This window comes from Artemia franciscana, chromosome 11, assembly GCF_032884065.1.
Source record: "Artemia franciscana chromosome 11, ASM3288406v1, whole genome shotgun sequence".
In the NCBI taxonomy this organism is placed as follows: domain Eukaryota; kingdom Metazoa; phylum Arthropoda; class Branchiopoda; order Anostraca; family Artemiidae; genus Artemia; species Artemia franciscana.
In genome coordinates, this window is record NC_088873.1 from 20,441,667 (window position 1) to 20,455,912 (window position 14,246).

A 14,246-nucleotide genomic window follows, 5' to 3' on the forward strand; every position below is an offset into this window, starting at 1 on the left:
AAAAAAAAAAAAAAAAAAAAAAAAAAAAAAAAAATGAAATTACAACCAGTTGAAAATCTTTGTTGAAGATACAAAAACTCCCAATGCCTCCAATATTTTTAACTCCTTATCTTTACTAACACGAGTGAAACCTAAAACGAGAGGAGTGGACGTCTTCAGTCCCAATGATTCAATTTTTCTGATCAGAATATTTCTCTCAGTTGTGAAACGAGGGCATTCTGAGAGAATGTGATCTATAGTTTCATCAATATTTACACACCTAAAAAAAGGGCATGACTTGCTATCTGTAAGATGATATAGTGCTTGACGAGATCTGGTCATTGCATGACCAGTTCTCAGACGGAAAATAGAGTTTGCAATTTTCCTATTTGGGTGGATAAGGTGATGTGGGATATAATGCCCCTCAAAAGACAAAACATAAATATTTGTTGTTGCAATACATCTATTATTAATTCTAATAGAACTTGCAGCAGAGGTTATTAACTTTGAAGTTTCATTTACAGTGAGAGCAACCTTCCAAGTAATTGGGTGGTGGATAGCCTGTTTTGCAATACTGTCAGCAATTTCATTTCCCTTAATCCTTATGTGAGAAGGAACCCAGACCATTTTCAGTTGAAGACCATCAGAAGACATTATTTTCTGAATTTTTCCCTGTAGATGAACAATAATTGGAATAACTTTTCCTTGCCTCTTTTTTAGATCAGAAAGAACACTTTTAGAGTCAGAAAAGATAACAAATGAGCCTGATCCTACTTCCAGCACTGTATCCAAAGCTTTTTGGAGAGCAAGACATTCTGCATGGAAAATGGAGATTCCATCTGAAACTCTAATCCCAACTGATGAGCCATTCCACTCAGAAAAAATGCCTATGGATGCCTTCCCATCATTTGAGACAGATCCATCAGTAAATATCTTTTTCCAATTATAAAATTCAACCATTTTAGCTAGTGTAAGTTGATGAAGGATTAGACTATTCATTTTATTCTTAGGAAAATCCATGCCAGGGATTTTTATATCTATAACATTATCAATGCTATTAGGAGTGTTGGGAGATATCTGGGTCTGACAAGAAAAGATTAGGTTTTCAGGAACACCTATGCCATTGAGCAAGGAGACCAACTTGATAATGGCTGGACTACTATATGTCTTCCGATTTTCATAGAGAAATGTATGATTTATGAGACACTCCTTGAGAACATGGAGGTTTTGGTTAGTATTTACTTTCATAAAGTAATTAGAAGAAAGTTTCAAGAATCTTTCTTCTAAAGAAGGTATATTAACCTCATTGAACAGAGCTGCAATAGGAGTACTTTTTAGTGCACCTGTGATTAATCTCAGGCCATGGTGAACTATTGATTCAATTTTAGAAATTAACTTTTTTGAAGCTGAGTAATAGACAGGGAGACAATATTCAATCTTTCCATATATTATAGATGTGAATAGTTTTTGAAGACTATCTCGGCTAGCTCCCCACTTTTGCCCAGCAACAGCACGCATAAAATTCAGTCGTTTTTCAAGTGCATCACAAAGATGAGAGATATGATCATTCCAATTTAACTTACTATCCAGCCACATACCAAGGAATTTCACATTCCTGGCAAAATGAATTTGTTGTTTATATAGTCAGATTAATTGAGAGACAATCTTGCCTAAGGTCAATTTTCCTAGAAAAAACCATGCCAGTGGTCTTTGGGATAGAAAAAACCAGATTTTTTGTATTAAGCCATATTGACAGTTTATCAATTGCTCCCTGGAGCTTGGGTTGACAAGAGAGGAGGAGAGGAGAGGAGCCTTCAGTCCAAAGAGCTAAGTCATCTGCATATAAGACAAACTTTATTGAGGGCATATCAGCCAAAATAATATCATTAATCAGTATGTTAAAAAGAAGAGGACTCAAAACTCCTCCTTGAGGAACACCTAATGAGACTGTACTAGCAGAGGAGCATATGGATCCAACTCTGGTTTTAATAGTCCTATTAAAAAGCATTGCCCTGCACCACTTCCAGAAATTATTTCCAACATTAAATTTATGAGCCTGTCTTAGGATTGCAAAGGGGTCCAATGTATCATAAGCTTTCTTAATATCAAAGAAGACTGCAGAAACAACTCTCTTTCTTGTAAAAGCTTTCTTAATGTCATGATCAAGTTGAATTAGGTTATCAAGGGTTGATCTACCTTTCCGAAAACCTGCTTGTTCAGCAATAAGAGAATTATCAATAAGGGGTTCAAATCTCAACTTAATCATTTTCTCATAGAGTTTAGCAATGCATGAGGTTAAGGCAATTGGGCGGTATGAAGCTGGGTCTGAACAATCCCCTTTACCTTTATATATTGGGACTAGAATAGAAGACTTCCAAGCAGATGGGACAGTGCCACTTTCCCAACATCTGTTAAACAAGTAAAGAAGAGGGACCAAGAAAGTCGGTGGAAGAGCTCTAAGCATCTTATTGTGGACCAAATCTTCACCCATTGCTGAGTCATTTAGAGACTGTATTGTAGAAGTTAGCACATCCATATCAAAATCTTTGTCAAGATTAGTGACAGACCCTGGGGGAAACTGAGCTTCCATAAACATAGAGTTATTATATGTGTTACTATTTGAAGATTGACCTGCAAAATAACTATTCAAAGACTCTGCCACTTCATATGGCTTGTACATAATTGAACCATCATTGGACTTAATCTTTGGAGTAGACTGATCACTATGCTGATAACCTGCAAATTTTCTGAAATTTTTCCAAAGTGTTTTAGAAGGAGTTGACTGATTAAACTGATTTTCACAAATATCTTCCCAAGCTGCTTTTCTTTCAGCTAGGACATGTTTCTTAAAAGTAGCTTCGGCCTTTCTCATTTCAATTTTTTTGAAAAGGTTGCTTTTATCTGAAAACCAGATTTTTCTAGCATTACACTTATTTTGTTTTAGTGATTCTAAATTATTATTCCAAAAGTGAACATTTTTTTTTCTATTTTTTACTAGTTGTGTTTGGAGTTTAAAAAATAAATTTGAAGCATCAATGATGCTTTTAGTGATATTTTCATTTAAAACATCTATATCATTATTTTGAGCTGGTACCATACTCCCCAATTTAAGTGCCCATGGTTTCCAATTATCATCATTGAAAATCCATCTAGGAGCAATGTTAAATTTAGAGAGAACTGGTCTTTTTGACAGTTCTGTAATAAGTGGGTAATGCTGGCTGCCAAGATTGTCATGGAACCTGGACACCTTACTATAAGCAGATAGTCTGCTACCAACAAAACAAAGATCAATGGTTGAGTTTTTACCATTGGAGGAGTGCACATAAGTTCCTAAATTCTTAGGTGTGATTAGTGTGTGGGAAATCTGACTGATAGAGATTGAATCCAAGAGCAACAATGATTGAGGGTCTCTAGGGTGGGTTGAGTCCCACAGGGGATGGTGAAGATTGAAATCTCCAAGTATTAGTTGGTTTGGGGAAAGATCTAATAATTTCTTGAAGGTTGGGTTATTGAAAGAAGAGGGTTTATTTATATAGATATTGACTACTGACAAGGGGGGAAGGTCATCCATCTCAACCTTTATAACTAGTATTTCCATTGATGACTGGACATCAATATTGACAACAGAGCTAATCAAGTCCTTTCTCACAAGAGTCAATAGGCCTCCACCTTTTTGAGAAGAGGAATTTAGGACCCTATCTTTTCTATGTGATGTATAATTTTTAACGCTAAAATTTCTTCCAGGGGACAAATGGGATTCTTGGATGCAGACAATTTCTGGGGATTCAATGTCCAAAAATCTTTTTAACTCAACCAAACGATCAATGGGTAGACCTGTAGTGTTAAATTGAACTATTTTCATTCTAAACTGTTAGCTGTCTTTGATATTAAGGATTGTTTTCGTTTGTTTTTAGTTGCTTTCTGTTTTGAGATAGGTGAGAGAGCATTTGCATTTCTTTTAAGGAATTGATTTTTTGCTGGAGAAGGTTTTTTGGAGATTTCTGATGTTGGTTTTACAGGTGAGGTAGAGATTAGGACAGAGTCAAGAGATTCCAAATCATCTTCAGAAATAGAATGATTTGAGGTGAGATCTTTAAATGTTCTATCAGATGGTGCATGTGAGGAACTAAATTCTTGAAACATTTTTTCCAAACGGCCTGAGATAGAATCTTCAATTTGTTTAAATTTTGAGGATAGGAATGAGCTGATAATTTCAGGAATTCTAACTGTCAAGATATCATCAATTATTTTCTTGATTAGGGGTTCTAATACTGTTTGTTGAGTTGACATGAATGGGCTAGGAGTGGGGTTTTCAGGGGATGGAATGGGAGGGAATTCTTCATTAGAAAGAGCTGGAGTTGTGTCATTTAGTTGCATGTTGGATTTAAGGATATCTGCATACTTTTTTTTTGCAGCACCAATAGTGATTTTTTCTTGTACTGCCTTAACAATAACCTTTTCAACATTTTTTGTTACAGGACATGCTTTGTCTTTAGCGTGATGGTTGCCAAGACAATTGGGGCACTTGAATAGTGTAATATTATCTCTCTTAATAATACAAGAAGATGTTAGATGGTTGTTGGCACATCTTGAACATCTAGGTTTACTGCGACATACTTTGGCAGTGTGGCCATGCCTTTGGCAGTGATTGCAGATCATGACACGGGGAATATATGTCTTGACTTTTTTTTCCATACCCAGAATACAAATAAATTCAGGAAGGTCAAGTGAAGGAGTAAGGATAAACCCATCAACATTCATCTTGTCAGATGTCTGTTGACCAAAAAGTGGACGTACTCTTGTGAAACCTTGATCCATCAGTTCATCTAATAAGGTTTCACTTGTAAAAATACCCTTGTCAAAGAATACCAGCCCCTCAGGCATGAAACCGTTGGGGGAGTTTGAGTGCAATCCCTGAGAGCCTTGAGCTGAGGAATCCTTCTCACATGAGAATGTTAATGATTGGTTATTATCCAAAACTAGCTCCCCTATCGCTAGTATCTTGTTCAGTACTGCTTGATTTCTGATCTTAAGGCAGTTAGAACCATTTGAGGATTCTACCAAAATTGTATCTTTTTGGCATTCATTAAATTGATTTCTCAACAACATAATTCCTTTCATGATTACACCCAGTGGTGGATTATGAAGACCAGGCTGCCCTATTTTAGTCAACCATACTCTAATGATACTGTCCTCACCCGTGAGAACACCCGATCCCCCTGAATCATGGGGGTTAGGCATGATGAAAGCCTTTCCAATCACAACAGAAAAAAAAAAAAAAAAAAAGTAGAAAGAAATTCCACAAAACCAGTCACAGGGTGAAAAGAAGAGAAGGAAAAATATCTTAAATACCTTAATATTAACTGTTTAAACAGTAAAACAAAGAAAATAAGAAAATTAGCAAAATGCTTTATCAAATTAATCTTTTCTTTTTCTCATTTATCTCGTTCTTTACCTTCTTATAAAAGCAGTGTTGTCAGAAGAAGATAAAAATACACCAGAAACTTTGAAAAATAAACCAGAGCCTTTGAAAGTCAAAACTGCCAACACGGTCAGTTCCAAAATTGCGAATATCGCCCAAATTTGCTTATTTCATAACAGTTTACGGTACTACAGTCAAAAATTTTTCACTTGTGGCCCACCAAGAGTAGTTGGATTAGTTTTAGATCAAATTTTATTTTTCAGTTCCAAATATTGTCGGGAGGCTTATGGACTTACAACAAGTCCTTTCACCTCTTTGACATCTTCTTCAGAAAAACTAGCCACTGGAAGCGCTATTCTCCTCCAGTCAGCAAACAATGAGCACATGTAATTATATACAGTAATACACTGCTATTGATTGTGGGAAGTGCGGGTACCTGAGCTACCTGTCGTTAGCAGTTTAAGGCCACTAGGCTGGCTGGTACCTATGCGGCTCTTCCTATTCACTCCCGCTCTCTTCTGCACAATCAAAAACTATACATAAATCACATCCTTTTAAAATTGACTTCTTCAAGCATTAATCATCACAAAGCAATGTTCTTCTTCTTGAAGATATCAATAGATGCCTTAAATATCTTACGATCAATATATGAGGACAAGTAAGAATTCAGAATAGCTGTATAAGTATTTAGAATCTTAGCCAAGGATCAAAATCGCTTTAGAGCAATAGTCTCCTCACTCTGAGCTAGGTGATCAAATAATGCATGCTGAATTGTTTCATCTGTTGAAAAGCAGACTCGGCATAAAAGGGAATAATGTAGCTTCCAATTACATAACAAGCTGTTTAGAAGTAGAGGACCTGATTTTAGTGGGGAATATAACACAGTATTTAATCTTGCACGAAATGGGGATAAAATTAATTTACTGTGATTAACATTGGATCTTTGGCATTTTTGGATCTTTGGATCTTTGGCAATCTCGTGCATTGAGGTCAAAGGAAGGACTAGGATAAATACAGAAGCCTTTGCTGCTAGAGAATCAGCCATTTCATTATATTTGATGCCTTTATGACTTGGAACATGTTAAAAATTAAACTCATTGCCTTTGCTCTTAAGATTAAGCAGCTGTCTTCTAATATTATAAAAGTCCTTGTCAGTGGCGATTCTTTTAATATTTTGGAGCAATAGTAATGCTGATTTGGAGTTAGAGAGACGGAGTATATTTTCAGATTCCATGTTATAATTTATAAATACATCTAAGGCCAGGCGAATGGCACATAATTCAGCAGACACGATACAAGATCCCAACGGGAGAGGAGAATAGATGTTCAAATTCAGGGATGGGATACATTCTCTTGCTCCAGCTCCCTCCCTCTGAACAGATCCATTTGAAAATATTTTTCAATAGTTAGGATACGCCTTTGAGATCTGTTAAGCCAAAATAGTCTGGATATCATAATTAGGATTCAAGTCTTTATTAATAAAGATAAGTTCTACTTGAAGCAAAGATATTTGCATATGTAACATGCATGGTTCCATAAGCCTGGATATGCGAGAAATATTTAATTCTTAGACCGGATGCTCTTTCACTTAGGGACACCAATCTCGACAATATTTTTGACTTTGACAGATTTTTTTTTGTGCCCGGGTACTTCAAACTTAGTACCAATCTTTCGAAAAGAACACGGCAAAAAGGTGATTCTGTTTATATCAAACTTTGCGCAAATATTTCGAAACAATTACAGAAATATGCGGCCCACCCTTTCTGTTAATTCCTCTATATTTTTTTCAAAATTCTCATTATTTCGCCTTTGCCAAAAAGAAAAAATCTTATAAACGAAAATATTACAAAATCTATGACATGCTACAGTGTTACACATGATGAAATAGGCTAAGACAGTAATTTCGGTGCTAAAGCCATAAAAGTGTTGCACCTAATCTAGCTATAATTTTACCTTGCCTGCTTGCCCTTGATTCACCCTGCTCCGCTTTCACGGAAAAACAACCATTTTGCGTGATCTGCCAAATTTCATCTGTTTTTAACTGTGGGTTTATGCATGAACCACAAAAGATTACTGCCGATATTTTAGTAAAACCACTTAAAACAAAACAAACATGTTTTAACGTCTACCAGAAAAGGATTTTGGGTCCCACATTATTGCTTTGTAGACTAGTCTAAACACTGAAAGTTCCAAAATAAAAAATAAGTTCAAAATGTGCCATATTAATATTTTGATGATAGTAAGTCGAACAATTAATTCAATGTTTAACTCGCACTATTTTCATATTTAGTAGTGTCACAACGATCAAAATAGATGTAAATCTCAGTTGAAATTTCACACGAGAGCCAGGGCTAATCTTATTCTGGGTGCCATCAGTCCTAGGAACAGCCCCATATAACTGTTATTTTAGATAAAAATGTGACCGTTTAACTGCAAGTTTCTTGAACCTGTGAATCATCAGTGCTGTTGTTCAAAAGGGGGCTTTAAAACGTTTTAAAAAGGTTCTAAAGACATACAATAAAATAACAACTTTATTTACTTGTTTCAAGGATAAGGAATATATTTAAAGTATTATTGCTTCCTCCAAAAAAATCAAAAAGCATAATGTTAATTATTCCTATCTTTTAAATAATTCATTGCAGCTCCTCCCAAGGTAAAAGTTCAAGATTTTGTTTTTAGTGAAGGGAGTAATTTACGCTTTGTAGGGTATTTTTATTAGAAGAAAACTAGCAATTTAATACAATCGAGTTTTGCCTACGTTCTAGCTATTCTTTAAATCACACAGAAAATTATTGAAGGTATTAGCTTATGCTGTTGTTTTTAGACAATTTTTATTTAGCTAGCTAAATGTTTTGACTCAATAATTCCTATGATCTCAGCTGAGTTTCAAGCCAGAACCACACCAGAAAATTTTCCCCTTTAAGAAATAGAAATTTAAAGTTTTACTCCAGAGATATTGCACAAGCTGCCCCCATCCATTTTCCTCCATCCCTAAAAAATTTTTTAATTATTAACAATTTGTTTTATATTAACGTCCCCTCCCACAGGACCTGTGGTGTTTATGTTATCTCTGGAGGCATATTTATTAAGGCTTTCGACTCTTTAAACAAAATGGATATTTCAAAACTCTTTGAGATGAATTGGAAGTTAAAGGTGGGCCTGGTAGCAAAATAATGCAAGGGTGAGGGCTTGTTGTGCTTTAATCACTTTTGATCCTTAGAAAGTGCACTAAAACTTTTTAATTTCCATTGAAATTTATGCCCCCAATAAGTTTTTACAGCAACGACTCCCATATGAGGTCATTTTGGTAAGAAATCGTAAATAATACATTGAAGGCTCTTTGCTTTAGGAAGTGCTAGAGCGTAGCCTCTGATAAAGTTACACAATCTTGAGCAAAAATTTGTAGGATGCCAGAACTAAAATCTATATGTACTGCCCTCAAAAAACCATACTGACTTCGTTAGTTTCATCTCCAAAACTAAACATAACATTCTGATAAAGTTTATTTGTGAATATATAACTGGTACATCAGTTACCAGAGGCGTCGTAATGGGGAAGGCGGATGTTACTGGTTCGTATTGAACTTATGATTAAGAATAATGATTATTCGAACTGATTATAAAATGGGAGAACATGCGGAACTTGTACGTTCCGTAAATCTTGCTTGATGATCATTGTTGAGAACATAAAACTATTTCCCATCAGACCTGCACACTTTATTTTTCTCGTGAAACTGTAATTGAGGCAAAAAAGGAACCATAGAACTCATACGAAAAAGCTTGCTACAATGAAAAGCTGAAGGTTTTCAGCTAAAGCTTGGATAATATTATGGACATAGCAAAGATTCTTTGACAACGTTAGAAAGTCGAAAAAGTTTTACCCGGTTTGTTACTTACGAGTCCAAAGAGTTCGCCGTATGTTCAGACGCAGCTACAGATTGCATTCCACCTTAGTAGCGCCAGGAATTCAGTAGCCTAAGTGAAAAACTTAAAAAGATCTTTACCCTCCAGGCCTTGTGCTTAAGAGCCAGTTCAGTAGATTTTGCTCTTGTCTTATCCAGTTGTTGCAAAAAATCCCCCAAAGCACTTGTTAGGTAATAAAATTTTTATTATCTCTGGTTGTGGAATCTTAAGTGAGGATGACATTAATTTTAACGAAAGAAAGACAAATGGAAACTAGTTCGGCTATCAATGGAATAGGCAAAAAAATGCATCCACCTTGAAAACCAGCAACAGCTCACTTGGAATCTCAGGTAAATCAAAGTAAAGTGCCAGGATTATACTTTTAGTTCCGATTGTCTATGATGCATCAAATATTATTTCTTTAATCGCACTCTGCGAAAGAGCTGATCAGCCTCAAAAGTCCCATTCATACAAACTGCGTTCCCTTAAACATATACCCTGCGGAAAGCTAAGAAAGTCCAGCCCGAAATTGGTATCCGGTGCTTACCCACTTAAGAATGGTAGTTTTTGCTTGCCAGTGCTACCGGTGACATGAAATGGGCCACTTCACTGCTACCTGTGTTGACAGTGAAATACGCCCTTACTGCCTACCAATCTTCCGAGCTCTGAAACATAGCCTTGAAAACCGAAAATAAAGAGTGTATTTTCAAAGACTAAAAGACCTACCTGCAACTTTGTCGCCTGTCATAGAAACAAAAAATGATCACCTGTACTTAATCAAAAAAAGTACAAGAGTAGTTAAGTGTGAAAAGAAAATTCTCTATATAGTTACGGAAGATGAACGAAGAAATCTTGAATAAACTACCACGCCTAAAAATTCTATGAGGCAAAAATCAAACAGTTTACATACAAGAATATTTTTTAACAGAGAGTATATTAGGTGTCTTAGCATTTTTAAGATACTTTTTAACTACATTAATCACCAGCAACACTACTGTAAAGGGAAATAAGCGATGATATTCCCATATTGACTTGGGTAAATGTGGCCTATTTGAAATGTTTCATTGTTATCGCAAGAACTCTAGCTTAGAAAAAATTATTTCTATTAAGGATTGATACAAATTCAGTTTTTAAATTTTTATTTAAAAAATAAACAAAAAAGTACGAAAAAACATTGGTCTATCGGTGGCGCACCATGGATCAGTTACGCCAAACTAAAATTCCGCCAAACTAAACCTTCTAAAAGTAAACAAAACTAACCGTCCCTACCGCCAAACTAAAATTCGTCTCCGCTTCAAAAATTAGCAAACAGTTTTTGCTTGGTTGAAACTTAGATCTTGGGAATATTGATAAATAGACTTTGGCTCTTACTGTTGAGCTTTTTTAAATGGTTGTTTTGTGTGATCTGTCAAATTTCATCCGTTATTGGCAACAGGTTAATGCGTCATAACGGTTCAACGGCTGCGTTGAAATGTTGTTACCGGGGCGTTAGAAAACACACTCGTTTCGGCTGGGCTGTTTAAATATTTTTCCTACCTCAACGTTTTCAATGAGTCTTTTCCGTCTGAATATTTTCTGATCACTTTGGTAATTTTCCAGGATCCATTATCCCTAAGCCGTTTTGTGTTAAGAAAAAAGTCGTATTAGTGGGAAGTGTGAACCTTAGTTAAAAGTTTTGTTTGGACAGCGCAAAAAGGCGTTGGACGGACAATTTATATTTACATATAGATAAAAAAGATGATTAAAAGACTGTTTATTACGCGAGAATAAACAAGAAATAAATACAGTTGTGACAACTTTTTTAAATGATATTATTTCAATAAATTGTCTTTTTTATAACCTTCAGTTATTTACATATACTTCAGAATTTAAATTGCCATCTATCTGAAGTTACTTATAGTAAAACTTCATGTAATTAAACCATATTTTAAAAATGAAAATAACAGTCAAGACTCTCCAAAATCAAACTTTTCAATTAGAAGTAGACACGTCAGCCACCGTAAGTATTGCCAGCCCATAAGTTACCATGCATATTGAGATCGTATGTAAATGGACTGGCTAGGCCTAGGTTACTTTGCAGAACTAAGTCAAGATTAAATACCAATAGGAGTAGGCTATAATTATGTTGAAGGAACATTAAATCAAGTTGGTCTCTTTGTTTGGTGTAGGAGTTTTTTTGCTATCTTAGAAAGTACTTGAGAAAGGTGCATTTAACTCTTGTGAATAGTTCTGCTCCTTTTCTCTCAAGAGGGGGCTTGACCTTTAACAATTTTGGTAAATATTGACCAGTTCATATTGTTGACATGCAGATACTGGATGCCACTTTTATGCTCTTTCTAAATTTAATAATTACTTTCCTTGTAAAGTCAGTTGTAAGTCTTTTTGAACCCTTGAAAATGATATTTTGCTTGAAAGGTTTGTAGCCTAATCTGCAAGTATTGATTTGTCACAATTAACTTGGAGGATAAAAAATTCAAAATAATTTCTTCATTTTTTCATCAAAGCAATTTTATACTGTCCTGTAGTAAAACAAGTAGGATGTGCTGTCCTGTAGGATTCTGCAATGTATCAGGGAACTTAAAAATGAGACTTGACTTAAATCAACTTAATGTTCTTACTCAGCAGGGTTGTCAGTGTAGAGAAAATTTGTTGACAGTACAGTCAGTTTTCTCCAAGTGGTCCTGTCCTGGGCTAGTGATGGAGCCTCATTTGGTTTGATATTGTGGTCAAGGATTCATTGGTTTATTAATCTCTCACCTGGTGCGAAGTCTCCCTTTAGGATGTCTCCAGCCATTTTTAGGGGTTTTAAATCCATGATGATCCTTGCAGGGGTGCTTGGCAGGAGGCAGAGTAGGTGGCCATGCCTCCTCAGGCAATGGGCTTCTCTTTGAGTAGAGAGACTTGTCAGCTTGAAGGTTGTCAGGATCTCAGTGTTGCAGACCTTGTCATACCATTTGAAGCCTTTTGTTCAACCCAGGTGTCTAATCTAAATGGCATTGATTTTTTGTAGCTGTGTTTAAGTTACCAACCATGTCTCAGAAGAATATAGTATGAGGCTTGAGACTATGGCATTGTAAATTAGAGCTTTGGTAGCTAATTTGTGGTTTGAGGAAAACTGCCCTCAGGATTCATCTAAATACAGGATTTGCCTTGGTTGATCTGGCAGAGAATTTGGTGTAAAGTGTGTCATTAGAGGATATAATTTACCTGGGATATTTGCCTTACCTAGTTGACAGCATGGCTGTTAATTTAATTTAACAGTTAAGGGTGACATTTGAGTTCTGAGTTCTTTATTTAACAATAAATTTCATAAACAAAAAATTACTTTAAGACAATCTCCCCCATAAGGCTCCATGGCTGGGAAAGAACAGGGGAGAAAAAAATTCTAACACAAAAAATATAAAAAACATAATCCAAAAAATCAAGTCGCCCACCTTAATAATCCCCAAAAATGACAAGTTAGGCAGGGGGTAGCACATTATTTCATCAACTCAATTAAACATCAAACTCAATCCAGAGACATTAACTCCAAGGAAGGCTGGAATAAAAAAAGATTATTTACTAGCTAGAAAATCTCTAACATAGTTTTTGAACATACCAAACAAGTGGCAGCTTTGTGTGAACTCTGGGAGCGTGTTTCAGATCATGTTGCAAACTGTCAGAGGGTTGAAGTCAGACCTCACTGATGGAGTGTGAAGAATCTGCAAATTGTTGAAAGTGAAGAAATGATAAGTCAATTGATCAGAAACGAAATATATATATTATTGCATAAGACAGCAGGAAGATTGCTGTGCAACTGTAAAAAATATGAAAGACAAACAAGAAAGAAAATAGAGAGATTTCAAATCAAGCAAGGGTTTAAGTGAAGACTGGTTAGTTTCCTGAATAAGAGTCCTTGCTTTATCATAAAGTTTTGAAAGTGGCTTCAGAGGCAAGGGAAAAGTTGACATCCAAATATCAGAACAATAACTTATCATAAAGTTTTGAAAGTGGCTTCAGAGGCAAGGGAAAAGTTCACATCCAAATATCAGAACAATAATAAAACATAAGACTGAACTAGGCTGCAGAACAGGATTCTAAGAATCAACTGTGGAAATATGTGTTGGAGCTTCCTAAGGATTCTGGGACTCCTGGAGACTTTCATTTTAATCAGGTCAATATGATGCTTGAAGGAAAAATTTTTGTCAAGCAAGATGCCTAGGAATCAAATGTGGAGATCCTTAGGTCTATTTAAAGAACCTTTTGACACATGTATTTTATTTAAGTCAGGGCAAGCCTTTGAGACTCTGGAGAAAATGAGAAAACATGACTTTCCAACATTTAAGGCAAGATAATTTACATTAAACCACTGTGTAATTCTTTAAAAAAGGGCTGTCATGTTTGAACAAAGATCAGGCTCAGCTCTACCAGTTATGCCAAGAGTACTGTCAATAATAAAAGCAATAAGTGCATCTGGTAAGGACAAACTCCTGTCACAATTAGTGACAGATACTGGTTGACAAAGACAACACCAAATGGTAGGTTTTAAATTTTCAACTGCATTAATAAGGTTGTTGATGTAGATTAAAAGAAGTATCAGCCCAATGACAGATCCTTGTGGAATGCCAAACTTTATTCCAGAAGGGTTAGAAAACTGCAGATCAACCAAGATGACTCAACCAGATAAATATGATAGAAATCAAGAATAAGCATTCCCTCTTATACCAATATGGGACAGTTTCAAAAGGAGAATCTTGTGTGTTAACGAGTCAAATGCTTTTCAAACATCAAGAAAAAGAGAAGCAGGTATCAGAGCAGAGTCAAGAGCTGAATGTAAATAATTCAAGAGAGTTGCACATGCATGCTTAGTTTTGTGCTTTGAACTAAGACCAAACTGAAAATCATAAAAAAAGTGTTTAGGATTAATAAATCAAGAAAGCATAGCTTTCTCAAAAATTGTACTA

The 14,246-nt window shown here is 35.5% G+C and overlaps 3 protein-coding genes across 4 annotated transcripts in view; 1 reads left to right on the top strand and 2 right to left on the bottom strand.

Annotated features, from left to right (window-relative positions):
* The window catches only part of LOC136032947 (splicing factor 45-like), a 40,901-nt gene extending 35,427 nt beyond the window's left edge, over nucleotides 1-5,474 (bottom strand). The window contains exon 1 of one of the 2 annotated variants that reach the window (XM_065713427.1): nucleotides 5,435-5,474. The gene's annotated coding sequence lies outside the window, so the exon portion shown is untranslated. Of the gene's footprint in view, nucleotides 1-5,331; nucleotides 5,403-5,434 lie in introns of those variants that run through there. The other variant, XM_065713429.1, reaches the window with a different exon arrangement.
* LOC136032564 (uncharacterized) lies at nucleotides 40-1,575 on the bottom strand. Its single transcript, XM_065712835.1, has one exon. The coding sequence runs from the start codon at nucleotides 1,573-1,575 to the stop codon at nucleotides 40-42; it is 1,536 nt and encodes a 511-aa protein (XP_065568907.1).
* A 5,620-nt stretch (nucleotides 5,475-11,094) lies between the features above and the next one.
* The window catches only part of LOC136032948 (UV excision repair protein RAD23 homolog B-like), a 36,688-nt gene continuing 33,536 nt past the window's right edge, over nucleotides 11,095-14,246 (top strand). The window contains exon 1 of the mRNA XM_065713430.1: nucleotides 11,095-11,302. Coding sequence (XP_065569502.1) covers nucleotides 11,237-11,302 — 66 coding nt within the window. The 5' untranslated portion in view covers nucleotides 11,095-11,236. The remainder of the gene's footprint in view (nucleotides 11,303-14,246) is intronic.